The sequence below is a fragment of the Suricata suricatta genome, chromosome 7, assembly GCF_006229205.1.
Source record: "Suricata suricatta isolate VVHF042 chromosome 7, meerkat_22Aug2017_6uvM2_HiC, whole genome shotgun sequence".
NCBI classification, from domain to species: Eukaryota; Metazoa; Chordata; class Mammalia; order Carnivora; family Herpestidae; genus Suricata; species Suricata suricatta.
In genome coordinates, this window is record NC_043706.1 from 65,614,120 (window position 1) to 65,638,017 (window position 23,898).

General features: G+C 36.1%; 1 protein-coding gene across 5 annotated transcripts in view; it reads left to right on the forward strand.

The window, feature by feature from the left end:
* The first annotated feature begins 5,872 nt into the window (after positions 1-5,872).
* The window catches only part of MYO6 (myosin VI), an 86,393-nt gene continuing 68,367 nt past the window's right edge, over positions 5,873-23,898 (forward strand). For all 5 annotated transcript variants that reach the window (XM_029944849.1, XM_029944845.1, XM_029944846.1 and 2 more), the window contains exons 1-6: positions 5,873-5,937; positions 6,135-6,276; positions 12,123-12,192; positions 16,285-16,358; positions 19,839-19,968; positions 22,297-22,402. In XM_029944849.1, the coding sequence (XP_029800709.1) occupies positions 6,160-6,276; positions 12,123-12,192; positions 16,285-16,358; positions 19,839-19,968; positions 22,297-22,402 (497 nt within the window). In that variant the 5' untranslated portion in view covers positions 5,873-5,937; positions 6,135-6,159. The remainder of the gene's footprint in view (positions 5,938-6,134; positions 6,277-12,122; positions 12,193-16,284; positions 16,359-19,838; positions 19,969-22,296; positions 22,403-23,898) is intronic.

Here is a 23,898-nt window from a genome sequence, read left to right on the forward strand (position 1 = left end):
TTCTTAATTTTTCAATATTTCTAGGCTATGTGGTTTGTGATTTTTTTCAAAATGTTACATGTCTCCAAAAATTTTTCCAATATATTTTTTGAAAATCCATATGTAGGTGGACCCATGTAGTTTAAACCCACGTTGTTCAAAGGTCAACTGTACTTCTATAGATTAGTGCTCACTTAAAAAGTTTCAGTTGTCAATTAGTATGAAAAATGATACAATTTTTGGTTGATACAATATGGTGGCATATTGTAGAACATTTCCATTATTTTCCTGAAAACATAAGGAATTTCAAGAATTTTAAACTTGCTGACCTAACTCCAGTGACATGCATATGTCAGGCTTTAATGTGTTTAAGGTTTCTAGTATAATAGAACTGAGAATTAGGATGTCTTTTAAAACATTTTTTTCAGTCTTTTTTTTTTTTAAGGATTCCTCATAAGCAGGAATATACTTATTTATACTTTAATAAGTATAAATGTTGATTGCATGGTTTTGGGTTTTTTTTTCCCCCTCAATGATTTTCTGGGAACAAATAGTAACATGCCTAAAAGAATTTTGTCTTCTGTTGTGGGATGAAAAGTAAGACTTCATTATTGAAGGTAATTTGTTATAAGTATTTAGGATTTTAAAAATAATTAAGTGAAACCTTTTAAAGTTTATTTTTGATAGAGAGAGCGAGAGCAAGCAAGCTCACGCATGTGTGGGCATGCGTAACAAGTGGGGGAGGGATGCAGAGAGGGATAGAGAGAGAATCCCAAGCAGGCTCCACACTGATGCAGGACTTGAATTCATAAACTATGAGAACATGACCTGAGCCAAAATCGAGAGTCCAGTCATTAACTCACTGAGCTACTCAGGCATCCCAATTAAGTGAAACCTTATTAAAAGAGAGGTTTATTCTAATAGAAACTATGCAATAAGTAGGGCATATTTAATTTAATAGGGGAGTGTATGAGTTGTCCACAGTTTCTCCAGGCACAATTACAATATCAGTGCAGAATTAAAATAAGACAGGTTCAGATAAGAATCTGGGCCAGCTTCATACAGTTTAAGATGACTGGATGTCTTTGGTAACAGTGTTCAATGTGCCTGGCTCTTGGGTTATACTGCTCCAGTCTGGGCCAGTATTTTGCCCAAGTACAGGGCTCTAACTTGGAAATAATTTTCCTTTCAGAATTTTATGGGCATTGCTTTGTTGACTTTCTGCTTCAGTGTTGCTGAAGCTATTTTGATTCATGATCCTTTGGACATGACCCATGTTTTTTCCCTTCTTTTTTCTCTGATTTCTCTAGATGCCTGTAACATCTTCTCTTTATTTCTGGTGGTCTGAAATTGGACAGAGTGTGTGTGTGTGTGTGTGTGTGTGTGTGTGTGTGTGTGTGTGTGTGTTTTCCCAGTTATTGTATTGAGGACTTTATGGGCATTTTGGCTAGACTTTAGGAAATAATGTTTTTCAGTTCTGGTGAAATTTTTTTGACATTTAGTTTTTTCCATTCTATTTTTTGAGGGGGTGCAGGATGTCTGTTGTTCATGGTGTTTTGATGCTTAATATTTTTAATTGTTTCAATTTCAATCTCTTCTTTTTCTTCTTTCCCCTCTATTTTTTATCTTTTTTTCTTGGTTTTCTGTAAAATTGTCTCAACTTTATTAAAAAATTTTTTTTAATGTTTGTTTTATAGAGGCAGAAAGAGAGGGAGACATAGAATCTGAAATAGGCTCCAGGCTCTGAGCTGTGAGCACAGAACCTGATATGGGGCTCAAACCCACGGAAGGACCATAAGATCATGACCTGAGCCAAAGTCAGACACCCAACCAACTGAGCCACCCAGGTGTCCCACAACTTTATTTTTTATGCCTCCTAGTGAATATTTCTTCTATTGTTATGGTATTAAAGGAAAATTATTTTGACACTTGTTAAAATGACAAGATTATTTAGGATTATTGAAATAGGAATGTATTAGTCTCTTTGGTCTGCCGTAACAATGTCATAGATTGGATGTCTTATACAACAGAAATTTATTTTTTCACAGTTTTCGAGGCTGGAAATCTGAGATTAAGGTGTCAGCATGGTTGAGTTCTAGCAAGGACTGTCTGGCTTTCAGATGGCCACCATTTTGCTGTACACTCACATGGCCATTGGTTGGCGAACAGAATCTGGGATCTCTTTTCCTCTTTTTATAAGACCACCAGTCCTATTAGATCAGGAGCTCACCCTTATGATGTCATTAACCTGATTACCTCCTAAAAGCCCTATCTCCAAATATAGTCACATTACGGGTTAGTGTTCACATATTAAAAAATATGAATGGAGGGGGAATGACAAAATTCAGTCCGTAGCAGACACAGTCAATTTATAACAAGGGGTGTTAAAATAGGGGATAGAGGTCAGGCTCAACTTTGAATACAGAAAAGACAGCTAGGGATTATAGCCAATGAGCAGAGTGAGAGGGTCAGTAAATGCAAAGTAACTAAGAGAAAATAGCAAGGATAAGGGATTCATGAAGGCAGTTTAAGGATTTATAGATAAAGGTAGGGGATGAAAGACTTGATCAGATATCAAAGGATGAGGACTTTCTCCAAAGTGGCTTATTAGGATTCTTGCTAAAACTGGCCTGTGTAGGCTTAACAAGGACAGTACGGACAGGGAAGGCCTGGTTGCATGGTCTGGTCAAGAAGCAGGAGGAGCCTAACTAAAGTTTGGTCAAGGAGAGAGTTTTTGTTAGCAAGTGGAAATTTTTCTATGCACATCATTAATTCTTTCTGGCACTTCTCATTCCAGAGACCTGGTGTTTTCCAGAGAATAACATCTAGCTTCTCTTGGGGTAGTGATGGAGTAGGGAGGCCATTTGCCCAGCAGTGTGAAGTGTGTGCCTGTTGGTGGTGTTAGGAAATCTCTCTTTTTTAAAAAAATTAATTATTTACTCTTTATTTTGAGAGAGAAGAGAGAGCAAGCAGGCAAGGGACAGAGAGAGAGGGAGAGAGAAAGGGAAAGAGAGAATCCCAAGCTGGCATTGTTCTGTTAGTGCAGAGCCTGATGTACGGCTCTAAGTCATGAACCATGAGATCATGACCTGAACTGATACCAAGAGTTGTATGCTTAATGGACTGAGCCCCCAGGTGCCCTAGCCCCAGGAAACCTCTTTCTTAAGTTTCAACTAGTCTTTCTTCTGTTAGACCCCATCTTTTCATACTTGATTCAAGAAGTATCTTTGCAGTATAGTTTTTATGTCTTTTGAGATTCAGCAGTATAATTTCCGTTGTCTTCCATCTTTCCCTGTTCCTGACTTAAGATTCCATTCTTTCAGGCTTCCTGAGTCAGTTGCCTCTCAACCATTTGCTTTTCAGCTTCCCAAATATTGTTGCGATCGTCTCCTCTTTTGTTTTTTTCCCATCCTTGTGGACTGATTTTTTTCCTTTTTTTTTTTAGAATCACTTTACTGTAGATGTAGGCATTTGATGAAGGGGCAACATTACATGTGTTCCTTTAAATCTGTTATCTTAATTGGGAAGTTGCAGCAAATTGTTCAAAATGGGAAAGGAATTTGAATTGTTCAAGGGAATTTGCCATTCTTTTTTGAACTTTGGTAATTTTTCCTTGCTGTGAGTTTTTCCCCAGATACTTAATTATTTCTAAATGATATTTCATGACTATCCTGTAATGTCCCTCTGTATTTAAAAGTATCACAAGACAATTTTTGCAAAATTTACTGGTAGCTTCAAACAATGGATATTGGGGGAAATGAGGGGGAGAGGTGTGACTAGGATCTGTTGGGTACCATTAGAATGGTGATCTCAATTTGATGTCACTTAATCCTCATAGCAATTCTGTAAGGTAAGTGATATCACTTACGGGTAAGGGTAAAGATAATGATCAGAGAGATTAAGTAACTTGCTTAAGAGCTAGTCAGACAGTGGTGGAGCTTAATTTCAAGCTTAGGTTTTTAAGACCTTTCAACTCATTCTAGTTTACCAGATCCTTTTACTTTTCCCAAATTGTGTGAACAATTCATTCATTTACTCAGTGAATATTAAGTTGCCTACTCCATGTTGGCCTTGGGAACACAGAGAGGACTGGTTCATGCCCTGATAGAACAGGAATGACATGAGCAGATATACCTTTCAGTAGGATTTCTTGTGATCTATCCAGATTGGCAAGAGTAGCAGCAGATGGCTAAGTTAATTACAAAAGTCCTAGTAAAAGGCCATGTTGGTTTTGACTAGGATGGCAGAGGCAAAAAAGAGAAGTGAGTGAAAATGAGGTACCTATTGAAGATACGGTTGATAGGTTTAGAGGAGTCATAAGGATTTTCAAGGAGCTAGAAGAATTGAGGATGACTCCATGTTTGATTTGAACAGAGTGTTGTTGGTGCCTTTACTGATAAGGAAGAACAGGCTGGGATGGTGGGACAGAGTAATAATATAATAATAATAATAATGTTACATCTTTTAGGTATATTTGTGAGGAGGAGTTGTCCATTAGACACAGAATCTGAGGACTCAACTGAGTGGTGTCCTGGGCTAGAGCAATAAATTTGGGCATCACTTTCCTAAAGATGGTACTTAAAGCCATAGGACTATGTATGATTATTTAGGTAAAGTGTGTAGATGTAGGTATGGTACTGTAAGTCTGCTCAGAGTTACCCACTGATTGATTTCTGTGGAGAATATTCATTTAATTTCTTAACTTGGAATACTCATAATCCTAATAACCTTTGCTGCGTGGGGGAAAGCAACATTAACCAACAAGTACATTGCAAACATACTAGTCATTAGCAGCTTTTTGATTGAACTGCATTCTATACATCCTTGACTTTCATAAGAAAATAGACTTGAGAACATCCACATGGGAAATCCCAGATTTGAGAATGCCACAAAAGAGGAGAGTTTATGGCACATGAATCAATTTTTCTTTAAGTATGGATAAGTAATGAAAAATAAGTTCCCACTGAGATGATGAAACTAGAACATCTGGGATCACTCACTAGCCAATTCGTGGTTATGTATTAGTCTCCTAGATTCCAAGCTCATTAAAATTAAATGTATTACATGTCATGAACCCTTTGGCATATTCTCAAAAGACAGAATTACAAATGTTAGCTATGAGAATGCTAAGCATAGAAGCTTAAGAAGAACTCTTGAAAAATTATATTACAATTAACAATAGACAAAAACTGGGAACAATCCCAATGTCCATCAGTAGGACAACAGGTAAACAATTGTGGTATAATCAGTCAGTGGGTTAGTGTATACAACAATATAGTTGACTGTCAACATTTTGTTTAATGAAATAAATCATATGCAAAGGCTGTAAGATTTCATTTATATGAAATTCAAGAAAAGGAAAAAAGTAATCTGTGATGAGAGAAACCAGAACAGTAGATGCCTATGGGGGTTAGGGTTTGACCAGAGGAGGCATAAGGGAACTTCTAGTTCTGTATGGAAATGTTCTATATGTTGATGGCAGTGTTTGTTAAATGGATATATCTAGTTGTCGAAACTCACCAACTTGTATACGTGGGATTTGTACACTTCACTGTGTGTAAGTTTTACCTCAGTAAAAACAGAAGGAAACAAAAACGGTATGCTGAGTGGTTCTGCGAGGATACCATCGGGAGGCACATGGGTGAGGCATCCCTGTAGTTTTAGATTGTCAGGGGAGGTTTCCCAGAGGAGATAATCTTTCACATGTCTCATATTTGTCCCTTTAGGCCTGCGATGACTTTTGTTACAACCTTAGCTAACTCTACACATAACATCTAATCCTAGGACAGCCGTTTATTGTGCTCTCCAGAACACGTTAGATAGTAAAAGGAAGTGTTAAAAATTACACGTGGCAGTAAGGGAGCACTATGTTTCTGTTTCTTTCTGTCCTCAAGGTACAGTACTCCTCTGCAGTCACAACAGAAGGAAAACAGTAGCAGAGCAGGTGTTACTTGAGGGGTGAGTAGCCTCTGCTTGGTCCTTATCTAAGGTGGATAGAAGGAGTCAGGGGGCAGCAAGATGAAAGGGGCGGGGCTTACCTGTGGTAGGGGCAGGCATGCGTTCTGTGAATTGCAATTCACGTTAGCTTTCTAAAAAGATATGTATTTTTTATTTCCAAAGTTGCTCATCTTGTTTTATTTGTTCCTTTCAAACAGAAAATAGTGGATACTCCCTTCAAAAATGGAGGATGGAAAGCCCGTTTGGGCACCACACCCTACAGATGGATTTCAGATGGGCAATATTGTAGATATTGGCCCCGACAGTTTAACCATTGAACCCTTGAACCAAAAAGGCAAGGTGAGTTTCTCAGAAAGATTTCAAAATCTGATTTTGAAGGTGTGTCCCTTCTTAATGATAGATATTCCTAGCTTAGTATAAGGGAAAGAAATTTTCTGGTAAGTGAATCTTAGTTTTCTAGTGAGTTATTTATTGTTTAAGTATATATCCTAGGGGAAAAATGGTGTCTTATCATAAAGTCAGACAGAATTCTAGTGAGACCTTCATTATTATTCTTGAGAAATAGCTATATGGTAAAATATGAACAATAAAACTTGTATTCCTTATATTGCTCAACTTATTAATATGTCTGTGATATAGTCAATATTTACAAAATAAAAGTATGAACAGTGAATGGGATTATTTTAGCCAATTTTGTTTTTTGTGTTAGCATCTAGATGATTTTTTAAGCTTTTTATTTACTTAAATTTATTAGCATGGGATTAGATACTTAATAGAACATATAGAACATACTCTATTAAGTGCAGATACTTAAGTCTTAAACATACCTATTATTATTGTTGTTGTTATAATGATAGCTTTTTGTTATAATGATAGTTTTTAAAATTAAAAGCGTACTTTAATGCTGTTTCGAAGGGGCACTTGAACCCTAATATTTATAGCAGCATTATCAACAATAACCAAAGTATGGAAAGAGCCCAAATGTCTATCAGTGAATGGATAAAGAAGATGTGGTGTGTGTGTGTGTGTGTGTGTGTGTGTGTGTGTGTGTGTGTAAATAAAATGGAGTATTGCTCAGCAATCAAAATGAATGAAATCTTGCCATTTTTAACTACATTGATGGAACTAGAAGGTATTATGCTAAGCTAAATTAGAGAAAGACAAATATCATATGGCTTCACTCATATGAGGACTTTAAGTTACAAAACAGATGAACAAAAAGGAAGGGAAGCAAAAATAATATAAAAACAGGGTGGGGGAAGAAACATAAGAGACTCTTAAATATGGAGAACAAAGTTACTGGAGGGGTTGTGGGAAGGAGGATGGGCTAAATGGGTCAGGGGCATTAAGGAATCTACCCCTGAAATCATTGTTGCATTATATGTTAACTAACTTGGATATACATTTAAAAAAAAATTTAAAAAACATACTTTAATTTTGTACACATGGCATCTATTTTTTTTTAATTTTTCAATGTTTATTTATTTTTGAGATATAGAGACAGAGTGTAAGTAGAAAGGTTCAGAGAGAGAGAGGAAGACACAGAATCCAAAGCAGGCTCTAGGCTCTGAGCTGTCAGCACAGAGCCCCATGCAGGGCTTGAACCCACGAACCATGAGATCATGACTGGAGCCAAAGTCTGATGCTTAACCCACTGAGCCACCCAGGCACCCTTATTTCTTTTTATGCTTACACATAGACTAGACAGTATTACAAAATGGGAGTTTGGGGAAAAAGTAATCTGGAGTCTCTTTAGGTCTTCATGGGGACTGTAAGGTCTGCTTTTGTGGGAGAACTTAACAATTTTCAGTTTAGTAAATACTGTTTAGGGGCACCTGGGTGGCTCAGTCGGTTAAGCATCTGACTTCAGCTCAGGTCATGATCTCACAGTTTGTGGGTTCAAGCACCGCATCAGGCTCTGTGCTGACAGCTCCGAACCTGGAGCCTGCTTCAGATTCTGTGTCTCCCCTTTTCTCTGCTCCTCCCCTGCTCATGCTCTGTCTCTTAATAATAAGTAAATGTTAAAAATTTTAAAAATAAGTAAATAAATAAATACTATTAAACAGATCTTCTGACTAAATTAAATTTGTTGATGTCATTTCTGTTTACTTTAGACTCTGAGAATGTTTGTGAATAATTTATATTCTACTGATACATGGTTAACTAATGCCATATGACTGCCATCCTTCTGGGAACCTTAGAAAAACAAGGTAGATCTCTCATGAGGTCTTTTCACAGAGAAAACTATTCTGTTACGGTAAACAACCCAGGAGCCTAAATGCATAATATATAATGTGCCATGTTAGAGGAGGCCAATTAAAGATACTCTCAGGAAAGGAAACGCAGTGTTTGTAGTTTTTCCTCTTATCAACAAGTACCTACTTGTAGTTGCAATGCCATACATATTCAGAGAATGAAAGAAGTAAAAAATAAGCTCAATTATTTTCATATATTTGAAATTGTGGGGGAGGGAAAATTTTCCTCTACCCTTTCAAGGTCTCTGGCTGGATGTAAGAATAAACTGACATAAGACAGAGTCACCATTAAAAAGCATACCATTTTTATTAAATTTTTACATGTACTTAGGACCCGTCAGAAGAGAATGAAGATCCAAAGAAGTGACTAGAGCAGAAAGGTTTTATACCTTTTTAACAAAGACACAAGAAAAATTGTGAAGAATTGACAAGACAAGGGGTTTGGACTAGGGGCAGTGCATTGTGAAGTAGTTAGGAAGAGAAGAGTTGGTATGACAGAATTTGTATAGATTTCTCTTTACCTCGATTCCCCTCTCTTCTTTCTTCCTGGCACACGGAAGGCACTTTTCATATAGGAATTTTATGTCGTGATTTCAGGGATAAAAAGGAGGGTGACCATGGCTTTCTTTTTCCTGCTATTTCTCAAGAGCGTTTAATTCAAAATGATCAGTATGTCAAAGTAGTATGTTTGGGGGTGTGGATAGAAACTTAGTGAGCCTTTCATTATCCTTCAAAGTCTTTTGTTTGTTTGTTTGTTTATTTTATGGTACAGTAAATGAAAAGGCTGCAATGAAATGAAAAGTATTATTTTCTAGGTATATTCTATATATATTTTGCTATATCCACAGGTGACAAAATGATTCAATTCAGTCATAGAGGAAACTTGATTTATAAATATATGCTTTTTCATATTTTTAGTATTTTATGTGCTTTCAGCTGTGCCTTATTACTATTACTCAGGTACATATATAGAACCAATAAAAGCACTTAGATTTAAACTGTGGACTTACGAAAACTTTATGGATCTGCAGATTATTCTATAAATGAAGAAGCTCCTTTCCATAAGAATTTTTTGTAGGTCAACAAATTCCCAGGTATTGCTTCTAAATTTGATTTTTCCCCCCACTCTCTGATCAGGATCTGAATAAATTATAAAATGTCATAATAATCAAACAGTTAAAAAGATCCATAAGGGAATCAATCTTTTGCTTAGGTAATTCCTGGTAGAGAGATCTTCATCTTTTGAATATTAAGGAATTAAGTGCATAAAGTGATAGACATGTCAAGTAGATCTGTTTGCTGATATAGTAAAATCATGGAAGAGGCCGTGATTGGCTCTAGTGGGAAACGTAATAGTAATTGCTTTTAAACCTTTTTGATTGTGACCAATAGTAAGAAATAGGTTTTACATTGCATTTGATATGTGTATTGTGTTTATGTATATGTGTATTTGTAAGCAAGAGATTATATAGGTGAGGGAGTAGTATTGTGCATGTGAATGCATATTCATGAATGAAACATTCTTACATGTGATGCATTCTCATGTTTTCTGATATTTTTTATTCTGTTAGAAATACTGAAACTCTAAATTATTTTTTTATTGTTAGAAATTTTTTATTCTGTTAGAAATACTTGAAACTCTAAATTATTTCATGTTCCATAGTTGCAGCAGACTGGACCTCAAGCTGAAGCCCTCAGTATATATATGGCATATTAAGAGTCTACATTTTCTTTTCCTCTCTGCTTTGCTAGTCGTATCTTTTATCAACCAACAGTCTCCTCCTCATCCTCTTGCCATGTGCTTATTCGTGTGTGTCTGTTCCTCCTTTTCTTCCATTCTGCTTCTCCAGTGTTTATCAAGCCCTCACCATGAACTGATGGTTTTGGGTGCTTTGTGTCCTTGCTCACAGTACTCCTTTTACTTGGAATGCCACTCTCCATAGTTTTTTACTTAGCAGATCTATTTATTTCTCAAGACTCTGACTGAGATCACCTCCTTTATGAATTTTTTCCACAGATACCCAATCCCTTCCTCCTTCTCCCAAGTGGTAGAATTTACTGTTGATAACTCTTAGGAGGAGTGGTAAACATTCTTAGCTGCCTGTAATATTTTACCAGAAATGTTTGTTTACATTTCTCTGTCCCTCCCTACTAGACTGTAATCTTTTCAAATGCAGAAACTTTTATTTGTCCCTTAGGTCATTGGAGCTTGCTGTGATGTGTGGTAGATGTTTACTACTGGTGATCAGTGTGTGCTTTGTTATGTGATCTTCCCTTGAGAGGAGAAGAAGCATCTTCCCTCTAAAAGAAAACAATTGCTTCAATGAAACAAATTTTCTTTCTCATTGAGTAGGCTGTAAAGGGTAGAAGAAGATGAGGGCTGGTGATAACAGGGGATGAAGGAAGGAGGGAAACTATCTTTAGGACTCATTATTGACCTTGTACAACCCACCTCTTAACCTTCCCATTTTAGGAATTTGTTATCTTCCACTTCTTCCCCATTCTGCCTTTCTGGAGCCTCTTATGTTTCACATGGCTCCTAACAAGATAGAAGCAAAACCTGGGTCTGAGGAGTCCTTACCCGGTTTGCCACATCTGTGAAAGAAGGCTAATGTCAGTAACTTCAGCAGTTATTTTTTAATGCATTTTCCAATAGAATCATTGTTATAAATTGTGGGTTGGTTTATATTACTATTAATATACTTAATACATTATAGATCAGTTCTGATTTTGTGATCTGTCCTCTAAACCATTGCACATTTATAACATTAAGAACATGTATGTGTACTGGATTCCAAATAATTAACTTCCAGAGATTTTTAGGACATAATAGATTTCTAATTTGGGTGTGACTTTGAATTGAGGTAGTACCAGAAGCCTGGATTTTACTCTGTAAATAATAGTAGTAGCTTTGTTTTATACTCTTCCATATATGCACATATGTAGACCTACAAATATTATTTTAAAATAATTGAACATTTTTCCTTAGAGTTTTATTTAATATGGATGGAAACTTCAACAAGAGTAATTGTAATTGTTTGAGAAGTATAAATTTATAAATATGTTAGAAAGATATGAATCTTGCAAGAGATATAGTATCTCTTGCAAGATACTATCTTAATTTTAGGAGTTTCTACCATAGCATTTAAGTGATAGAATAAATACAGACTTATTCATGGATATATGTAATTTTATGGACCAAATAGTTTTAGATGTTTTAATTTCTGACACATTTCTTTACAGGACTTTGGATCGAATATGTTTTACTCAAACAATAGCATTAATTAAATAATAGTCTGTTCTGTTGGTGTATCTGGCTGACCAAATGTTACTTTGTTTTTTAACAATAAAATTACATATACAAACATTAAAATTTTTATTTTTTAAAAAGTTAAAGTACATACCATGTAAATTTAATATTAATATACTTCTGTGGGGCACTTGGGTAGCTTGGTCAGCTAAACACCTGACTCTTGATTTCAGCTCAGTTCATGATCTCGTGGTTCAGGAGTTGGAGCCCCTCATCAGGCTCTGCACTGACAGTGCGGAGTCTACTTGGGATGCTATCTCTCCCCTTTCTTTCTGTCCCTACCCTGCCTTCTCTCTCTCTCAAAATAAATAAATAAACTTAAAAAAGTTTAAAAATATTAACATACTTACTGTTTTGTCTCATTCTAGGTGTCAGAGCGCTGGATGGTTTTTATTGATTTCTATTATTTATCTTATGTTCATGGAAAAAGTGCATAATATTTGAGTAAAGTTATTATCCTCTTTTTGGGTTAGTGATTGATTTAATAGAAGGGTCTTGTATTACATTTTATTGAAGAGAATATTGTTGCTAGTATTACAATGTATGCAACCAATTACATTCATTTATTTTTCTTACTGTTTATAAGCTGCTAGTTTAATGAGTTGTTGTTTTTTTGTTAGACATTTTTGGCTCTCATAAACCAAGTGTTCCCTGCAGAAGAAGACAGCAAAAAAGATGTGGAAGATAATTGTAAGTATCAAGTTAAATAATAGTTCTCAGCACAGAAAAGAAAGCTATCCCTCTAAAAAATAAACTAGTAGTTATGTTACTAGGTATACTATACTGGTTCAGAAGAAATGTAGCCTTTTGACATGAAGGTTCATGTGAATGGAGGAGCTCAAAAGTCTTGAATTCATTATTGTTTCACATTTGCACTTCGGTGAGTCTCTTGAATGTCCTTTTAGTGTTACCTCAGTTGTATAAATGTGGGGAATGCTAATAATTTACTATGAAGACTGAAAAAAAATCCCTTATTAACACTTTTGAAAGAGTTATTTTGAGCCTCATCTAGAATCAGATGATTTTTACAGTAGTATATAAGGTTCAGCAATTTGGATGTTGAGTCAGGCAGATCCATTTAGTGTTACTTTTTAAAGGAAACGGACATGAAAAAAAATGTATAATAAGGGGCGCCTAGGTAGAATACTCAGTTGAGGGTCTGACTCTTGATTGCAGCTCAGGTCATGATCTTGCCTTTTGTGGGTTTGAACCCTGCATCGGACTCTGTGCTGATGGTGTGAAGCCTGCTTGGGATTCTGTCTCTCCTTCTCTCTGCCCCTCCCCAGCTTGTGCGCTCTCTCTCTCTCATTCTCTCAAAATAAATAAATAAACTTAAAATTTTATTTTAAATATATATGTACTAATTGAAAAGTTGATTTTAGGACATTACATTTTATTTTAGCATGTTTGGTGGAAAAACTATCCAGAGAACCAGGCCATGTTTATTTTTACGTTTTCAAGGTTAAGCAGTTTCACTTTTTTATTTGACAATAAATATTTAAGAATCCTATGCAGTTGTCTGGTGTCATTAATGGTATCTGATTAAAAAATGTTTATTTAACAGAGTGCCTGGGTGGCTCAGTTGGTTAAGTGTCCAACTTCGGCTTAGGTCATGGTTTGTGAGTTTGAGCCCTGCATCAAGCTCTCTGCTGACATCAGAGCCTGGAGCCTGCTTTGGATTCTTTGCCTCCCTCTCTCTCTGCCCCTCTCCTGCTCGCACTCTCTTTCTCTTTCTCTCTCTCTCAAAAATAAATAAATGTTAAAAAAACAAAACAAAACACCTCTCCATTTAAAAAAGGTCAGAGGTACCTGGCTGGCTCTGTTGGTAGAGCATGTAATACTTGATCTCGGGATTTTGGGTTCAAGCCCCACACTGGATGTAGTTTAAAAATAATAAAAAAAAAAAAGGTAAGAGAAAGGAATTTATTTTGTCCTTGTTGGTTTTGCCCTGGAGTCCACATTTGAGTAAGCCACTAAGGTCCCAAACATGTATAGCATGGAATAGTGGAGTAATAGGAGAAACAAGGGATTCAGGGAGAGCCTGAGTTCAGATTCTGACTATGCTGTTAGCAAGCTGTGTGCCTGTGAGCAATTTATCTCTCTTTTTTGAGCATCTCATCTGTAAAATGGGAGTAAAGATGTATATGTGGCATGTTTAGAGATGATATATTTAAAATGCTTGGTGTAGTGGCTGACCTCTATCAGTCTCTCAAGCTATTATTATTTGGTATAAGAGATTGAGGAAGAAAATGTGGAATTCCTTTTTCCCAATTTCTCAAAATTGCTGGAGAATTTGTCTCATGAGATAATATTTTTCTGAACAGCAATAACAACCAAAAAAAAAAAAAAGCTGAAAAGAAAGTGAAGAATGAGATTCTACTGTATGTAAAATAAGAGAGAGAATTCTGTTCTTTTAAAACTTTCTGCTACATTAAGAACTATGAATTAATCCTTTTCACATATAATAATGTTTTTGTTTATATGTCAACATGTAGCATAAACAATGGTTTTGAATTATTTCTAATCCATTAATATTTTTAAAAACCTTTTTTAACATTTACTTATTATTGAGAGACACAGAGAGACAGAGCATGAGCAGGGAAGGGGCAGAGAGAGAGAGGGAGACACAGAATCTGAAGCAGGCTCCAGGCTCTGAGCTCTCAGCACAGAGCCCGATGCAGGTCTCAAACCTGTGAACCATGAGATCATGACGGGTGCTTAACCGACTGAGCCACCCAGGTACCCCTAATCCATTAATATTTTAGAACATGGTTGTATGATATTCTCTCTGCTTCCTTTATGTAAGAATTCCTTCTCCGACAATACATTGCTCTGGAAAAGCTAATCACATAAACCTGTAGTGACATGTGAATGACTGCTCTGATTTCTTTACCTTCCACCAACACATCCCCAGCCATCTCAGGAATATCTGTTAATGAAGCTCAATTAAAATCTCTGCCAATGGACACAAAGGTCTTCCTCTTAAATCATAATGCTTGGGCTATTCCGTTTTCATTAAGACATGGAAAGGTAAATGGTATTTCAGAATGGTTGCTCAGAGGAAAGTGAGAGATGAGGGAGTGGTTCAGCATCATGCTTTGGATAGGAAAAGAGGACATGTGAGTCATGCCCCAGAGACCAGGGTGGAAGAAGTGCAGGGATATACTATCCTAGGTTCATATACTAAATACATCTCTGCTGCCTGCCTTCTCTAAATCTTTATCAATTTAAGGCAGAGATGTCATTCATCTATTTGGAGGCTTCAGCAACTAAATTACTTCTTGTTTTATTCTGCCATAGGGGGATTAGGCAACAGTGTTTGGGCAAAACGAACTGGCTACATTATATGACTATAGAGGCACAGGAAGTCTTTATTGAGATAGGTATAGCAAGAGACTCTTGTTTGACAGAATTGATTAGGTGTTGAGTTTTATGTTATGCATATATTCAGTGTAGGCATTTGTACAACTTCCATGAAAGATTAAGCAAACAAACAAGTGAATCAGGCAGAGTTCTGCCCTCAACGATCTATCTGGTTTAGTAGCCCAAACCAGACATACAACATTATAATCATAATGCAGGCAATCTGTGCTAGGCACCATAAAGAAGGTACAAAGAAGAAAGTATTTCTCGTGATGGTGGTGGTAGCGAGAATGGGGAATTTTCCTTTGTGTGAGATAATTTTTGAACGGACCTTAGAGAGTTTTGACACCTAAAGATACAGAGGTGGAATCCAATGCATGAATATGTTTGGGTTTGATAAGTAGTTTAATCTGCCTGCAAGTTAGACCATAGTCAAAGGAGTTTTGGAAATTTATATGTAAGGGAAATTTATATGAAAGTTTAATAAGGGACTTGAATATCAGACTTGAATATGGTTTGGTAGTTGATAGAAACCCACTGATATTTGTTTAGGAGGAGAGAGATTTTTAATTAGTTTTCTAGTGTAGTTAGATTCATGTGCTGAGTAGTCTGGATGGATTAGAGAAAAGAGAGAATGCTAATAATAGAAACAAAGTGGTTGGGGAGAAAGTGGTTTTGTCTACTCTCGCATGTAGTAGAAATGGGGAAATGAAACTCAAGGGATTGGAGGGCTGAGAGAGTATATTAGGCTGGGAGAATAGAATAAGTCAGAGTACGTTATATTATTTTAATGTTATAAGATAAGGCACATGAACAGTATTATATATACAGACATATGGGTAGAGCAGATCTCAGAAAAATAAGATTTCGACCCTGATTGTGTTGTTAAGTAACTATGTCCTGGGTTATCACATATAATTTTCGCAGGACTCTTATTTCATATCAGTTGTGAGGTACTGACTGAATGATCTGATGGTCCCTTTCATTCTAAAGTTTTATCTTATCTGGTTTTTCTGTAAAATTTTGAGCATCAGATTTAATTATTATAATCACTTTCTTGTATTGAAAGTACTGTATTAAAATCAGTGCTATCTGAAGTAGTACTTTGTTTCCACTTGAATTGTGCTCAACTTTTTAACCAATGTTCATTAATGTTTACTCACCTAGTACTCACTAGATGTACTTCCCGGGTTGCAAATTTGTTGTTTAAAAATATCACTGTAACATATGTATAAACTGAAGATATTTTAAATTGGTCTCTGGGGTTTACATGTACCAGAATTTTAAAAAGTTGGAATTAAATCTAACTTAGTAGGTGGATTTTTAGCTAGGATCAAAGTGATTCAGATTAAGATAGTATTAATTTGATTTTACTTTTCTTCTTCAAATATTTAAAAATTTACAAATTTTATGTTTCAGGTTCACTAATGTATTTAAATGAAGCCACTCTTCTTCATAATATCAAAGTTCGATACAGTAAGGACAGAATTTATGTAAGTATTTTACCTGTGATTTAGTTTTTGTGAGGATAATTGTTTTACATACTACAGTTTGATTTTGTCCAGCTTGACATTGTCTAACAGGAAATCTTTCTAACAGATCAGATCTTGTTCTGAGCCTGTTGCATAGAGTATGACCTCCATGTAGATAAAGAGTTTTTTTTTTTTAAGTTTACTGCTCTAATTCCAGGGCTTAGAACATGCATCATACATAGTAGGCACTTAATAAATATTTGTGGAATGAAACAGTGAATTCAGAGCATCATCTTTCAGACTTAAAAAGTCCAATTTGGTTGTTTAAAAAAAACCAGTAATTATTTTGGATTTTGGTATCATATTTTGGTATATGTCTGTAGATACATTAATTTACTTTTTCCAGTATTCTGCAAAAAATTTAACCTAACTTATAAAGAATATATATTGAAATGGAAACTTCAATGATAAAGAAATGTAAATTAAAACAGAAGGCAGTGCCTGAGGAAATCTTAAAAACATCAAAACACTGATCATAGAAATAGTTGCAATATTTCATTAAACCGTAGATGACTTACCTTAAAATACTGAATATTAAAAAATGAAAGACAATGCTTTTAATGTAAGTTAGGGTTTATACCTCATTGTTTAGATGGATACTTACTAGTATGTCTTAATTATAATTATTCATTGGGCATGTAAGAGGTTTTATTTTAATATGACCTACTTGTAAATTCCTTTGTTGGCTGGAGATAAATTACCCCACCGTAGTTCTCCTGTTCTAAAGATGGGACTCCATTATTTTTGAAAGAAGAAAACACATGGCTTCTTTGACTCTTCCCAGATCAAATAGCAGTCTTAATCTTTTATATCACTATCAATTTGCCTAATTATACTCACTTAATTCTGACTAAATTACCTTTAGTCTTTGCCATCTGTCCAAGTGGTGACAGCTGGGAAATAGAAGTAGTCTAGTATTTTTCAGAAGAGTTTACTTGCCATCTTTCAGTCGTATATTATATTAGTCTTCACTTCCTTCTTTGATTTTCTTTTCAAAATCAACTAATCAGAGAATATGTTTGGGTTGATATATGGTTATTCTTGATTAGGAATATATTTAGAAGCAAAATTTACTCAATTATCAGACTTATATTGAGTATCTGATGTATGCTAAATGCTGTTTTAGTTACCAAAATAATACAAATTTTAAAAATTTGTTAAAACAGTTGAACTTGTAATAAGTCATCGAAAGTTGATTTGGATACCACCAGGAAACATCTTTGAAGTAGAACTGGTCACTATTTTTTCTGTACATGTCTTATAATAATTATTTGGTGGTAGAACAATCATATTTGAGCATATTTTAATTGTATATTTTTTTCTAGAAGGTTGGAAAAATTTTATTACTTTTGTTAAATTTTGTAATATTCATTTATTTTAATTTTTTTAATGTTTTTTAAATTTATTTTTGAGAGACAGCACCAGCAGGGGAGGGTCAGTGAGAGAGGGAAACACAGAATCTTAAGCAGGCTCCAGGCTCTGAGCTGTCAGCACAGAGCCCGACATGGGGCCAGCCCGAACCCATGAACTGCAAGATCATGACCTGAGCTGAAGTTGTATGCTTAACTGACAGAGCCACCAAGGCGCCCCTAAAACATTTATTTTTGAGAGAGAGAGAGAGCAAGTAGGGGAGGGACAGAGACAGAGGAGACAGGATCCAAAGCCGGCTCTGTGCTGACAGCAGAGGTTTGAACTCAGGAGCCGTGAGATCATGACCTGAGATAGAGTCAGATGTTCAACCAGCTGAGCCATCCAGGCGCCCAGGAAAATTTTTATTACTTTTATAGGAAAGATTATACTTTTTAAGAATTGAGATACTTTATTTTTATTTGGGATGTTTATACAAAAGCTAAACACCCATAGGATTTTCATTGGTCTTTTAATGTTTCTTTGTTGCTGTGGTATTGCACATGCTGACTTGACCATTAAAAACTGAAGTTTTACATGCATATTAATTGTACTTTCAAGAAAATTAGTCATCCTTTCTTCACATTTTGTTTACTTACAAATCTTTTTTTTTCTAAATTGCATGAATAGAAAACTTATTTGTGAAATTTAAGGTTTTGTTTTTAATGTATAATGTCTATACCACTCTGGAGTATTTTAGGGTTATTCCTAGCCTTTTAGATCTTTCTTAACCGAAGATATGTATGCAGTTGGGCAAATGACCTCTGTTGGTGGCTGTTTGACATCATCAGCTTCTGTTTGGGAAACGAGTATTTTCAAGGTTAACTGAAGCCATGATTAGTATGTTTTTTCTAGCCAATTATGTCTTTTGGTTATAAAACTGTTAAAATCAGCAATATATAACCATAGTTATTATTACTATAGCATACGGAAGAGGAGGAAACAGTTTGGAATAAGAGTTTACATTTTATATATTTCTATTTCTCACCAACCAGAATTATCACTATTCTTCCTTAGATTTGAGTATAACTCACATTTGACATTTTTATTGGTTACTGATGTCTCTGTTACTTTCTTTTGTCTCCAACAGAAAGAATTTTAAAATTTAGAAATTTTTTACTCCACTGCAATAAACATCTTTGAGAGCATTTATTGAATTTTAGATTAGTAATCTGAGAGTTCAGGTTTCTGCATAATTTTTCTTCTTCTACATCTAGAAGCAGAAAAGAGAAAAATATGGTCCTGCCGACCCTAGTTTGGCCAGTAAAACACTGCTAATTGCTAAACCACAACTTTTTTTCTACCCACAAGGAATTTTATAAATCCTATTGGTGCATTTTTCTGGTCTTTTTTAGAGCCACAGTTAAATTCCAAATTTAAAAGCAAACTTAAGTTGCTTATTAAACATTTAGCCTGTCAGTGTTCTAGGCAATGGTTAGCATATGTTGTTTTGCAAAAGTCTGGGACCAAGTGGTCACCACAGCACTAAATCAGTCCTTGGCGTTCAGTGATGGGGATAGGCCTAGAAGGTCCTATGAGTTATATTAAGCTCTTCAGTAGCATGGTAAATAAAGTAGTCCAGGTGAGGAATATAAATGACCAAGACTGGAGCTGTAGGAATAGAACCAGGAGAGTGGGTTCCTTAAGTAGAGTCAACAGAAGAAGGCTGATTGGGATAGAGACTCAGCCTCAGCTTTTTGTGGCTTGGTGGTGATGCCATGAACCAGGGGGCAGGGGAGCATATGGGAGGAGAGCATTTGCTCTGAGGCAAAGGTGGGGGTCAAGCAAGATAATCTTGATTTTGGATATTCTGAGTTTGAGATGCATATGGGATGAGAAGATGAAAATCTTGAGAGAGAAATATGGGTCCTGTAGAGGGAATGTTTAGGGCTGGAAATGCAGATTTAGGAGTCCTAATTTATATAGAGAACTAAAGGTACCTATTTGCTGTATTTTCTTTCTCTTATAACCCTTGTTTAGTTTTAAATGAAAATAGTCATTAGAAAAGTTTACATGTGTATTTTTTCTGTTTAGACATATGTCGCCAACATTCTGATTGCAGTGAATCCATACTTTGACATACCTAAAATATATTCTTCAGAAACAATAAAGTCATATCAAGGAAAATCTCTTGGGACAATGCCACCTCATGTCTTTGCAATTGGTAAGTAATTTAATTGTATTTTAAGTTTTTGCCTTCTATTATACTAATTTGCTGTTATTCTTTTGCGATAATAAAAGAGACCATGAGTTGAATATATATTTTGGCAAGGTTTTATGCGTTTTGAACGTATCACCATTATTTAGGAGCATGTATCTTACACTGGATGGGGAAGACTACTTTTTTCAGACAACTCATGGGGCAGTTGTACATCATTATCTTTGTTAAATGTCTGTGTCCTCTTAAGTTTGTCCACCCAGTTGAAAGTAGGATATAATAAAAGCTGACATAATATATTTTTTTACTCCTCAACATGATTAGCTCCATCTTAAAAGTGTCCTCCTTTATAGCTTTGAAGTGTAGGCTTTCCAGTGTTACCCAGGTCATCACTTGTGAAGGCTAGATACTAGGGCTAGATAGGAGTTTGTAAGAGCTGACGTCTTCCATGCCTAATCTTGCATCAGGGCTTTATAAAATGTTAAGGACTGAAAATGGTATATTCTTTTAGGGAATCTTTGTGGGAAGATAGCAGTCTTTGCCTTTCTTAGGTCCTCTCTCATCTTTTCATTTTTTTAAAGTTTATTTATTTTGAGAGAGGGAGAGAACATGAGCAGGGGAGGGGCAGAGAGAGGAGAGAGAGAGAGAGAATACCAAGCAGGCTTAGAACTCAGTGTGGGGCTTGAACTCACGAACCATGAGATCACCACTTGAGCCAAGGTCAGATGCTTAACCAACTGAGCCACCCAGGCGCCCAGCTTTTTTCTCATCTTGAAGGACTTTAGCTCTAAGGAACATAGAGATGGAGTAATTTGACACACATACCCCCATAGCTGGTGACTGCAAGTACAAAGGTGTTCGTTAACCCTTTGGATCCAGAAATAACCAGCAGTTAAATGATGACATGTTGTGGTACTAGTTCTTGGTGCAGTCTGTTTCTCTTTGGGCTTTCTTTTCATGTCTGTGTTTTGGCCAAGCCAGGTTTCACTTCCTAATTTGGCTGATTTATGTACTGTGTACTACTACTACACTGGTACTACTTGTGTACCAAATCCAGTGCAACAGCAGACTGACTTTTAGTTCTCAGATGTTCTGATGGCCATTAGTATGCTATCAGCTAGCAAAATGATACAGAATCCTCAGAACTTGAATATGACCAAGCTCATTACTGGGCATAAATTGGGCAGAAGGATGGTATACTCTTGCATGTAGTTTGCATTTGGTCTAATAGAGTAAGCCATTTGTAAAGCCTTTTCTTCATTTGTATGGGTAACACATATCTAAAGTGAGAAGTAGTTGTGTTATAGGGTTAAATTGGTTAGACCCTAATTTTGAATTAAAATTGTTTTTAAATTAAAAAAGTATTTATTTTTTTGAGAGAGAGAGAGAGAGAGAGCATGCATGAGAAGGGGAAGGGCAGAGGAAGAGGAAGAGAGAGAATCTCAAGTAGGCTCCATGCCCAGCAAGGAGCCCAATGCAGGCTCAATCTCATGACCCTGCGATCATGACCTGAGCTGAAATCAAGAGTTGGACATCAACCGACTGAGCCACCCAAGCACCCCTGAATTAAAATTGTTTTAATATGAGACCACTTTAACAGAATTAAATTGTGCTCAACTTGTCTTTTTAATACTACTACAACAGATTTTGCAATTATGTATTTTTTTTTCCTCCAGCAGAACTTTTGTTTGCCAGATTTCTTAATTGGTAGCTGTTACTTCTTGCTTTTCTCTGGGGCCTTCATTAGTTATGCATTCTGAGCTTTTTTTTTTTTTTTTTTTTTTAATCTGCTTTGGAATTAGGAGGAACTGAGCCACAGCTCTTAATATGAAAATGTTCTAGTGCAAAAAATTAAGAGTTGTTTATTTGGATTTCATATTACTTAGCTCTCAGGGTAAGAAGATAGGGCATTTAGTGTAAAAACTATTTAGAGATGTTTTGAACACTTGAGTGATTTTATTTTAAAATGTTACTGGCTGTAGGGGTGCCTGGGTGGCTCAGTCAGTTAGGCCTCTGACTTTGGCTTGGGTCATGATCTCATGGTTTGTGAGGTCAAGCCCTGCATCGATCTCTGTGCTGACAGCTCAGAGCCTGGAGACTGCTTCAGATTCTGTGTTTCTCTCTCTCTTTGCCCTTGTCCTGCTAGCACTCAGTCTCTCTCTCTCTGAAAAAGTAAACAAACAATAAAAAATTTTTTTAAATGTTACTAACTGTAAACATATGTTTATAATTTCTTTAAGAGCAAGTGCTCTTTGATAGTAAAATAACTTTCTGTCATTTAGTAAATTTGTGTTTAATACACTGCTTATCATTAACGTGTTATTTTAACCCTAGCTGATAAGGCTTTTCGAGACATGAAGGTGCTCAAGATGAGTCAGTCTATCATCGTGTCTGGAGAATCCGGAGCTGGCAAAACAGAAAATACAAAATTTGTTTTAAGGTGAGGAGTATTTAGCTAACCTGGAATATTATTGAACAGGTTGATTTTTTTTTATATTTTTTTAACGGTAAAACTATATAGCATAACATTTACCGGTTTAAGCATTCCTAAGTGTACAGTTTGGTAGTATTAAACATATTCACATTGTTGTTCAAACAATATCCAGATGTTTTATCTCACAAAACTGAAATTGTGTGCTCATTGAACAACTCCATTTTCCCCTATCCCAGCCCCTGGCAATTCCCCTTTTGTTTTCTGCTCCTGTGATTTTGACTACTCTAGATACCTTATATGAGTGACTCATACAGTATTTGTCTTTCTGTGACTGGCTTATTCCATTTACATAATGTCCTCAAATTTTATCCATGTTGTATCATATGTCACAATTTCCTTTTCAAGGTGAATACACCTGTGGTGTGTGTATATACCACATTCATTCATCAGTGGGCACTTCGATTATTTCCACATCTTGGCTCTTAGGAATAGTGCTACTATGAATGTGTTATGAACAAATATGTCATATGTCAATATGTCTTTGAACAGGTTGACATTGAATACATTTGCATACTTTATTTATTTTTTAAAGATTTTATCTTTAAGTAATCTCTACACCCAGTGTGGAGCTTGATCACCCCCAGATTAAGAGTTGCATGCTCTACTGTCTAAGTCAGCCAGGTACCCCTTCCGTACTTTATGACACAGTTTGAAGTGGTGGGGTCTTGGGGTACCTGGGTGGTTTAGTCGGTTAAGTATCTGGCTCTTGATTCAGCTCAGGTCATGATCTCACAGTTTGTGAGTTCGGGCCCTGCATCAGGCTCTGTGCTGACAGCAGAGAGCCTACTTGGGATATTCTCTCTCTCTCTCTCTCTCTCTCTCTCTCTCTCAAAAGAAGTAAATATACTTTAAAAAAAAAAGTTGAAATGGTGGGCTCTGTCCCTTTTAAAAACAGAACCTTATGTGGAACCTAAGCTACAGATTGCTGAAAACTAGCTCTGACATGCTTTTCCTGTGAGGATACTACAGGAGACCCTGGTTAGGCAAAAGGAAATCTAGGGATGTCCCTTCAAAATTCAGCCTTTACATTCTGTTCTCAATATCCCTGGTGTTAGTGTGGTTGAAACCATTTTTTACCATAAGCTTATGACAGTTGACCTTCTTATTTCTATCTCCCCAAATCCCTCCTCTTTTTTTTAATAGTTTATTGTCAAATTGGTTTCCATACAACACCCAGTGCTCTTCCCCACAAATGCCCTCCTCCATCACCACCACCTCTTTTCCCCCCTCCCCTTCAACCCTCAGTTCGCTTTCAGTATTCGGTAGTCTCTCAAGTTTTGCGTCCCTCTCTCTCCCCAACTCTCTTTCCCCCTTCCCCTCCCCCTTGTCCTCCATTAGGTTTCTCCTGTTCTCCTGTTAGACCTATGAGTGCAAACATATGGTATCTATCCTTCTCTGCCTGACTTATTTCGCTTAGCATGACACCCTCAAGGTCCATCCAC